The sequence below is a fragment of the Sarcophilus harrisii genome, chromosome 3 (genome assembly GCF_902635505.1).
Source record: "Sarcophilus harrisii chromosome 3, mSarHar1.11, whole genome shotgun sequence".
NCBI lineage: Eukaryota > Metazoa > Chordata > Mammalia > Dasyuromorphia > Dasyuridae > Sarcophilus > Sarcophilus harrisii.
In genome coordinates, this window is record NC_045428.1 from 217,060,276 (window position 1) to 217,070,916 (window position 10,641).

At 33.9% G+C, this 10,641-nt stretch overlaps 1 protein-coding gene across 3 annotated transcripts in view; it reads left to right on the top strand.

Annotated features, from left to right (window-relative positions):
- ASMTL (acetylserotonin O-methyltransferase like) overlaps nucleotides 1-4,014 on the top strand; it is a 62,898-nt gene extending 58,884 nt beyond the window's left edge. For all 3 annotated transcript variants that reach the window (XM_031959060.1, XM_031959062.1, XM_031959063.1), the window contains 2 exons: nucleotides 125-247; nucleotides 1,948-4,014. In XM_031959060.1, coding sequence (XP_031814920.1) covers nucleotides 125-247; nucleotides 1,948-2,171 — 347 coding nt within the window. In that variant the 3' untranslated portion in view covers nucleotides 2,172-4,014. The remainder of the gene's footprint in view (nucleotides 1-124; nucleotides 248-1,947) is intronic.
- Nucleotides 4,015-10,641: the final 6,627 nt, after the last annotated feature.

The window sequence follows — 10,641 nt, forward strand, 5'->3', positions numbered from 1 at the left end:
TCGCTGCATTGTGGACTCAAGGTCTCATAAGCCCTTTCATTAAGAATGTTTTGAAATGCTTTCCATTTTCTAGAACATTGTTTTTTGTTTTTGTTTTTTTTTACATTTTGTTTTGTGGAACTAGGTGACTTCTTCAAAGATAACATTCCTGAAGCTGATCTTTACATTCTTTCAAGAGTTCTCCATGACTGGCCAGATGACAAGATTGATGCATTATTAAGTAAAATTTCTTATCGCTGCAAACCAGGTAAAAAGTTTTTTGGGTTTGGTTTTTTGTTTTTTTTTTTTTCAAAAGCTGTGAGGGGATTGTGCTAAAACTATCTTAAAGTAATATTCACCTCAGCTACCTTTTTCATAAGTGTCTTCTCCCTCTCTCTGAGCCAGAGTCCCTCCTCTCTATCAATTCGCTTAAATAATAACCATTAAGCTTTCTGTGGCCTCTCTATCAATTCGCTTAAATAATAACCATTAAGCTTTCTGTGGCCTTGAATCCATTGATTTCACAGCAGTGTAAGGGGCATTTGTGAAGTTATTTTAATGATTTTTAAAGTAAATGAAAGATTTCTACTTTTTTATTTTTTTTAAACTGTACCTGTTTATGACCAAGTTGAAGTATTGGGTATCTTTCATACCTATCAAGGGAGGTTACTTCTGTAATCTTGTAATGTAAAATATTTCCCATTACTCATATTAAATATGATTTGATTTATTTTGCATGTGCGTTTAAACCTATAGAATTAATGATATGGTAATAAAATTATTTAATATTATACATTATAATAATGCATTGTAATCTTATAGCAGATTGTTGTATACAATTTTCTGACATATAACATATAATGTATCTTATATGATACATTATAGATTATGTATTATGTAATATGTTATAATACATTGAGATAATATATTCTAATATAACATAATGTATATATTAAATAATGATATATTAGTGAAGTATTATAGTATATTATAATGCATTATAATAATATATTAACCATATAATTTTTTTTTTTATAAATTGCTCTTTCCAGAAGTCAGGAAGACCTGAGTTCAAATGTGGTCTCAGACACTTTAACATTTCCTAGCTGTGTGACCTTGTCACTTAACCCCAATTGCCTCAGGAAAAAAAAAGAAAGAAAAAAATTGCTCTTTCCCTAATCAGAGCATTTGCTAATAATAAAAGAACCAGATATTTATGACTGGATTTAACTCTCATTTAAAATGGCATGTAAATATTTTCTAATACTAGATATATAAATTAATATAGACATATACTAGATAATAATAGCTGATACTTATAGAGATGCTTAAGGTTTGAAAATACTTTATATGTTATCTCATTTGATCTTCCCCATGACTCTGGAACATATTTATTGTCTGAAAAGTTATTATTATCCCCATTTTACAGGTAAGGAGATTGATGCTGAGACAGTCAGATTTGCCCAGGATCAGAGTCAGAATTTAAACTCAGATCAGATCTAGTCCTGTTTTCTATTCTCTGCACCATTTGATAGCTTATTTCAAGATATTTTGTTTTTCTAATCATCCATCTACTGGTTATTCTGTTTTCCTCTGACTATATCAGATTTGTAACAGCCAGATCTATAGATTTACTTCCATTTAGTAATATTAGATATTAGATATTAGTACTTAGAATCTGTATAAGAAAATACAAACAGGGAAAATACTTGCAAAGAGCTTCATGTTATCTTGTCTTTCTAATAATTGTCCATCTTCCTGTTATTTTCCTACTTTGTGAAGGGAGAAATTTTGTGCTGTTGACATTTTTTAGTGGAGGGATATTGAGACTAATTTAGCCTACTCATTAGGATTCTGAACTCTTTCCTAGCATAGTCTTGGTTTTTTGTTCAGAGGCAATCAACTGCATGTGTGTCAAAAAACCTGTCAATTTAATGAACTGTGTTTTGGTTTATTTTGAAAATACAGGCTGTGCCTTGCTAGTAGCTGAAATTGTACTTGACGAAGAGAAGATAGATCCTCTAAGAGCTGTGCTGCAGTCCCTTAGTATGACGGAAGGCAAACAGAGGAGTAACTCGGAATACAAACAGTTATTGGAAAAATATGGATTCACTCAAGTACAGACCAAGATAACAGGAAATTTTTTGGATGCTATTTTGGGATTTAAAAAAACTGCACATACAGTGAATTAAGCAGTTTGGGATTTTGAAGTGCAACTATTTTCATAACACTGGCATCATAAATAAAACCTAGTCATCTAAGAGAAAGTCTTGATGCTATCACCTGGACCTTTTCATCTTTCTTCTTAGTTCTCCTGGGCCTAAACCTTTCAAATGCTGCATTTCTACATGTGATTGGCCATAATGACTGATCCATGGATATACAAATTCTCACACATACCACTAACCAGAAGCATGGAATAGATGCAAAGAAATGGACTTTTTAAGCCCAGCTATCTTATCTCTTGCAATTCAAAACAGGTACTGGACTCATCTTGGAGACTGCAGAACTGCATCCCTGACCAGACTATAAATGAAGAAGGGGAATGTTCTTTGGGCACATTTCCAGGCATGCTTATGACAAGTTTTTTTTAGAAGGCCTGTTTTTTTTTTCCTTGTATTTCTGTAAAGTATTTTGTGTGTATTCACGAAGCTTTAGCCCAGTTTATTTTATTTTATTTTATTTTATTTTATTTTTGGTCTTGTCAAATAATTCTGTTACCTCTACATTTTATGGAATATAAAGTTATAGGCAAATTTTGCCTGATTCTTTTCAGAAGTTGTTTTGAATATCACTACAAGTACCTGTTTTTGCATTTGACATGCCATTTTGGAACTTAGAACAGACATGCACTCAATTTCAAGAATGTTTGGTTCTTTTATCATTTTCAAAGCATTAATGCAGAATATTTCTGGCTTCATCTCACCTAGTTCTGTTCAGATAGATAAAATGAACTGAGAAGGTTAACAGAACTAAATTGAGTGCATGATTACTACTGATTTTTAGCTGAAGGATAATGACTGGAAGAAAATACAAATAAATTGCCTTTGTTCCAATAAAACCTTTCATGGCCATTAATGCATGTATATTTGGGAGGTTTTTGTGTGTTCCCATTTTCCATCTACCACTGAATCATAAAATCATAGTTGAGTATAGCTATGATAACTGATCATTGAACCATCAGATCTAATCCCCTCTTTATTTGAAAGTCTCAGAGAAAGTAAGTGACTTGCTCAGTGTTATATGGTAAATGTCAGAAGTAGAATTTGAACTTAGGTTTCTTGAACTCTTAAGTCTACCATTCTATCTCTTTTATGTCATGATACTTCTCAGAAGGCCAGTTTCACTCTAGCGGGAGTACAGATCTTCCTAGAAGTATCTATTCCAATTCTCTTCTGACTTTTACATTTTCTCTATCCTTGTGCCTCTCAATACATTGGACACTTATCATTGCCATGCCAAGACTTTGCTGTAGTGGGCTCTTTGCAATTCCTAACATACAATTTTAGGTTCTCAACATTTGTCTTGCATTTTCAACACCAGGATCTGGCCTCTTGCTGAATAAAATGGTCTTAAATGACAAGAAGAGAGCCAGAAGTGTGTGGCTACAATCCTTGAACATGCTACAGAAGAGGGAAAGGAAAGGAGCAGCTGTGAATACAGATGTTTACTTGAACAACACAGCTTCTGAAATGTGGAGCTTGTACAAACAGGAAATCTGTTAAATGCAATTTTATACACCAAATGTTGAGGGAAAAAATCATGGGACTTCTTGGTTGTATTTGATACTTTTACTAAACATATATTCTTTGTAGATTTACAAATTTTGAAAATCTTTTATGAAATTTTATTCATTTATCATTCTTATTTTCATTTCAACTTGAAGACTTATAAAAATAGCATAAAAGTATTCTTTTTATGCTCTTCTGTTAACCTGCTTTGAAAGTTTGTCTTGTATACATTTTGACATCTATATTTCTGCTCCAATTTTTCCTTTTTAAATGACACTCAAATAAATGTATATCATCTCCGTAACACATTTTTGCCAAAACTATCTTATTTCTCTGAACTGCTGACTTGTTTAACTTGAGGATTTCTGTATGATCTCTCTTGTGTTTGTATAGAGTTAAGCAGTCTTTTGTGTGCTTCTTTCTTCATGCCCAACAACTAAAGTTTTTGTTTCTTTTTTTAAAATATATTTCAAATTTAATATATTAGTTCCAACATTTCCTTGCTAGTCTGTAACCTATTCTGAACTTCCTTCTACTCTTCTGCATTTTTTTTTTTTTTTGGAAAGGGAAACAATTAGGGTTAGGTGGCTTGCCCAGGGTCATATGGCCAATATCTGAAGCCAGATTTGAACTTAGGTACTCCTGACTCCAGGACAAAGGCTCTATCCACTGTACCACCTATCTGCCTCCTCTGCATATTTTTAAGTGATGTTGATATTATTTTCTTTCTTCCTTTTTTTGGGGGGGGGAGGGGTATCACCATTACTATTCTTCTCTTATTCCCTTTCTTAAGTACTTAAGTACTACTCTCCATATCATCCTCCAAAGCCTAATTACATAGGCATAGTCAAATAAATCTATACATTGACCATGTCTGAAAGTCTTATTCTATACTGCTAGTCTATCAAACCTTTTTTGAGAAGTGATCAACCTGATTTATCATCACTCTTTGGAGTCATATAAGTGATTGTTGGACTGATCATAATTCTTAGATCTTTTATAGTTGTTTTCCCTTACAATATTCTAGTCATTACATGAATTGTTCCACTGATTCTGCTCAGTTAATTTTAGCTAACAAATGTCATGCAACAAACATATAGCTTAAAATTGCAATAAGATTTTTGGAACATTCTATACTTTCCTAGAAATCACCAGTGATCCATTTATTGCTAAATCCAATTTCTCAATCTTAATCAAAACCTATCTGCCGTATTAGACACAAATGATTATCATTTGAAATACTTTCTCCTTGCAGTTTTTTGGGTTTTTTTGACATTGATTTATTGTGATTCTGTTGCTAAGACAAGAGTTTTAGCCTTATTTGCAAGACCATCGTTAATGTTCTGCCTCCAGGTATAGATGTACCTTGGTACTGAAACCCCTTCTCTTTTCTTTCTGAGTGATCTCATCAATTATCTAAAATGACTGTCTAATCTATATATGCAGTTCTCATTGCTGTCCTGAGCTTCAGTCCTAGACCTGTGATTTTTGGCTAGAGGATATTTTGGCACAGATATTTCCTCTATATTTATTCAGGTTGACAACTGGTCTGTAACTTACAGCCTCAGAGATTCCTGAGCAACCAAGAGGTTGTAGGTTACTCAATATCATGGTATGTGTCACAGACAAGACTTGAACCTGGGTCTTCATTATTCCAAGTTGGCTTCTTTCTCCACTATCCATGTTGTCTTTTATAAACTGTACATTATAATAGGAAAAGCACAAAGTGATTATGACAGTCAAAGAACAAACCTTTTAAAATAAGACATCATCTCAACTATTATGACCTGATACTTTACATTTTAATCAGCTCTAAAGCTTTTTTGAGCAAGAGTCTGGTACCAATTGCCATATAGGTCTGTTGTCAAAAGATCATTCTAGTTAAATTTAGAGAACACTATATTGACAGAGTAATGAAGTTTTGGAACAATACAATTTTCAAAAAAAAAAAAATACTTAAAAGATGGTGGAGGAAGTTTCCATTATTATAGTACCTTAAAATATCAACCAACTACTATAAAATAGTGCTTCATAATTTTCCTCTGTTGCTATAAATGTTGATAGGTGTACAGTGTTTTAAAGTTAAAATAAACTTTTCTCATACTAATAAAGATTAGAAGCCAAATTAGAAAGTGAACCTGTTAAGTAAGAAAGGCTTTGAAGAGTGAGAATGTAGTGAAGAGAAGGTTTCTGATCCTGGAAAAAAAGTGTGGTACCAGTATGAGAAATTATGCTCTTCTCTACATTTATATTAACAAAATTAAGAAATTCAGAGATCTTAATTGACAATTCTTGCAGAAAATTGCTTAGAGACCTGCATAGTGCTAGGCATTAATTAATAGGTTGTAATATGTCCTTATCATTTTAATATTTAGCCAGAGCAGAAAACAGCAATAACCCGCATTCATATCTGCTTTTCCTTGTTGAACATAGGACTTTAGTACAAGTTGGGGGGGAGGGAGAGGGGATGCCTAAGAGTTTCTTGGTTACATTGTTAAAATTCCTCACACCAGTCAGTGTCCTGACTAAAGAGTTCTCTGGTAGCTGTAAGTGCCACAGTCATCCTAAGCTGGCCACTTTATATTTAACTTAAGAAATATAGAAGGCCTGCCTTGTACCATAAACTGTTATAGGCACTAGTGATGCCAAGATGAAACAAAACAGTACAGTTCCTGTCTTGAGGAGCTTATAATCTGGTACAGAAGGTAAAAATATCTACAATTAACTAGGACAAGCTGTAAAATAAGTGTAAAGAAAAGGCACAAACATTGACATGAAAGAAGAGGCTGAAGGTATCAGAGAAGTCTTCCTGGCTAAGGGATTTTCTTAGTGGGATTTCTAAGAAAAGTTATGATTTCCTGAATGAAAACCAACCTACATAAGAGGGACCATGTAATATATGAAGACATTGAGGCGGGAAAAGGGGTACTAAAAGATAGGGAAATACAGTATTTCCATTTGGCTGGAAGGTACTAAAAACAATAGAATACAATAAATAGTACAGGGAAATTGAAGGTAGGAAAGCTGCATAAGAAGCTGGGACCAAAATGTGTCAGATATATTCTTTGTTACTTTTTTGCTTAGTAATTAATGGGGAGCCACTGAAGGATTTGCAGCAGAGAAATGAATGATCAGTCGTGGGCAAGAGGAGAATTTCTGTGGCATCAATCTGAAGGGCTGTTTTGGAAGTGAAAGAGATGGGACACAAAACTATTATGATAGCCCAGATAAGAGGTAGCAAGAGTATGATATATGATGTTAGACATAGAAATGGAAGTCAGGTGTATGAGAAATTTCAGAGATGGAATTTAACAGAGGATAGGGGAAAATGACCAAAGATAACTCTCAGGTTTTGTGTCTGGTCAGTAAGCCAAATATTATTTCCACTTTATAAATTGGTTAACTTGGGCTAAATGACTTGCCCAACATCACAAGATAGTGTATCATTAGTAACAGAACTTGAAATTGTGTCTGCTGACTCCAAGATAGATGTCCTTCTTTCTATACCACACTATTCAGCTGTCCTTAAGGCACTCTTTGTGTTGTTGTTTCTGTTATTACTATTATTTTAATGCTGAGAGAGTGATGGTCCTATCAACACAAATAGGGAAGTTAAAAAGTGAGGAAAAGATATCCTGCAGAAAACCGAAAATGTTGAAGTAGTCTTGAGAGGAAAAAAGTACCAGAGAGAAAGATTTTACAATTACATAGAAAAAATAATTGAAGCCGTAAGGTCCCTAGGGGAAAGAATATAGACATAACAAATGAAAGAGCTGAGGCATAATCACATATAGATAATGATAAAGAAGTTTTAGTAAAGAAGCATCCAGAGAAAGGTAGATGAAGAACAACAAAAGTGTAATGTCATGAAATCCACGGGCAGAGAAAGATTTTAGGAGGAAAGAAGCATTGGTCAACAACTTTAGATGCAGCAATAGTTCAAAGAGAATGAGTTCAAAGAGAACTGGAACAGGGCCATTGGATCTGACAGTGAAGTCACCAGTGACTTTAGAAAGCAGTTTCAATATAGAATGGTGAAGATGGAAGCCAAATTCTAAACCTTTATCTGTGTTTTGGCTTTTTTCCCAAGTATCTAATGGAGACAAGATTTCCCATTAAGCATCACTAATGTATGGAGGTCTTTGGATTAGAGCTTGCATCCAAGAAGGCTTCTGGAAAGGTGGAAGAGAAGGTTGGTAAATTTCAAGCTCTCCAGATTTCCCCCACAAAGAGAAAAAAATTGCCCCTTAGGGCAAACTTAAGAGTACTAAAAAATCAAGAATACTTGGGGCAAAATACAGGTTCTCCTGATAGAACCCAGATCTGGATAAAGACCTCGGGTTGAAGATTAACATGTCAGAAGTGAAAACACCTGACTAGCTCTACAAAAAAATCTAGTGGAGAACCCTGGGGCTAGCGAGGTGAGGCTGGAGCCTCTGCAGGAACCAAGAGACTTTCACTTCCCCAGACTATTATGTCAAATTGGGTTTGACTCCCAGAAAATTCAGTGATTAGAAACGTCAGGTCCAGCTGTGCTGCTGAGACATGGCCCTGGACGAGAAGGAACCAATACCCAGTATATGTAGAAGCAGCAGGGGCAGGGAGGATGCTGGCTGTGGGCACTTGCAGAAGGGTGGAACTTGAGGCACCATCCCCTCAGCCCATGATTCGAGGTACTTACACTAATAACTCTCATTAAAAAAAAAAAAAAAATGAGCCATCAATGAAGAAATTGAAACATATGGGAACAGGGAAGACAGGGGTTCATCTTCAGAGGACACTTTAGTAAAAATAAAAACTTCTACCCCAAAAAGTAATGTGAAATAGCTCCCTGCCCAGAGAAAATTTATAGAAATCAAAAAATTAATTTAAAAATCAAATGAGAGACATTGAGGGAAAACTAAAAAAAATAAAATAAAAACCAAGAAAAACGAGATTATAAAAAGAGTTAATCAACTAGAAAAGAATCAACAGAGTCTCGAAGATGAAAATAACTCTTTGAAAATTAGAATTGGGCAAGGGGAAGCCAGTGAAATTATGAAAGATTAAGGAATAACAAAACAGATTATAAAGAATGAAAAGACAGAATAGAATGTGAAACATAAGAAAAACAACAGTTCTAGAGAGAACAAATCAAGAAGAGAAAATAAAACAATTGAACTGCCAGAAAGTTGTGACCAAAAAGAGAACTTTAATACAATAATGCACAAAATAATCCAAGAAAATTGTCCTGGAATGATAGAACATGACAAGAAAGTAGAAATAGAAGAAATTCACCAATCACCACTTTAGAGATCCTTTGTGGAAAATACATAGGACTATTACCAAATTTTGAAAAAAAAAAAGCCCATATCAAAGAGAAAAATTTTCAAGAAACAAGAAAAAACAATTCAAATATACTGGAACTACAATTAGAATTATACAGCAGCTACAATAAAAGACCATAGGTGCTGAAATCATATCTATAGATAATCAAAGAATTAGGCCTGCACCTGAAAATATCATATCCAGCAAAATTATAATTTTATTTTATTTTTAATAGCTTTTTATTTACAAGTTATATGCATGGGTAATTTTACAGCATTGAAAACTACCAAACTTTTGTTCCAATTTTTCCCCTCCTTTCCCCCACTCCCTCCCCTAGATGGCAGGATGATCAATACATGTTAAATATGTTAAAGTATAAATTAAATACAAAATAAGTATACATGTCCAAACTATTATTTTGTTGTACAAAAGGAATCGGACTCTGAAATATCGTACAATTAGCCTGTGAAGGAAATAAAAAATGCAGGCGGACAAAAATATAGGGACTGGGAATTCTATGTAATGGTTCTTATTCATCTCCCAGAGTTCTTTTCCTGGATGTAGCTGGTTCAGTTCATTACTGCTCCATTGAAATGATTTGATTCATCTCATTGCTGAAGAGGGCCAGGTTCATCAGAATTGATCATCATATAGTATTGTTATTGAAGTATATAATGATCTCCTGGTCCTGCTCATTTCACTCAGCATCAGTTCATGTAAGTCTCTTCAGGCCTTTCTGAAATCATCCTGTTGGTCATTTCTTATCAAACAATAATAATCCATAATATTCATATACCACATTTTATTCAGCCATTCTCCAATTGGTGGGCATCTACTCAGTTTCCAGTTTCTGGAAACTACAAAGAGGGCTGCCACAAACATTCTTGCACATACAGGTCCCTTTTCTTTAAGATTTCTTTGGGATATAAGCCCATTAGTAATACTGCTGGATCAAAGGATATGGACAGTTTGATAGCTTTTTGAGCATAGTTCCATATTGCTCTCCAGAATGGTTGAATGTATGCACAATTCCACCAACAATGTATTAATGTCCCTGTTTTCCCACATCCCCTCCAACATTCTGCATTATCTTTCTCTGTCCATGATAGCCAATCTGACAGGTGTGTAGTGGTATCTCGAGAGTTGTCTTAATTTGCATTTCTCTGATTAATAATTACTTGGAGCATCTTTTTATATGGCTAGAAATAGTTTCAATTTCTTCATCTGAGAATTGTCTATTCATATCCTTTGACCATGTATCAATTGGAGAATGGCTTGATTTCTTATAAATTAGAGTCAGTTCTCTATATATTTTGGAAATGAGGCCTTTAATGACAAAGATAATTAAGACATTATGTATTTCAAACATTCCATATTCCTTCTACCTACATAAAGAATAATTATGTCTGGAGAAAGCCAAGAAAAATTTCTCCTATTTTGTTATCTCTTCTCAACAAAAAAGGATTCAGATGGCTAAATTTTCATGCTTCAGAGATGTCAAATACCATGGGAAGTCAAAAAGAAGCAGGCAAAACTCCCAAATGTAATCTGAATTAGATTGAAATATAATTGGGATATATTTAACAAAATATATACAAATATAATACAACAGATAATTATTTGT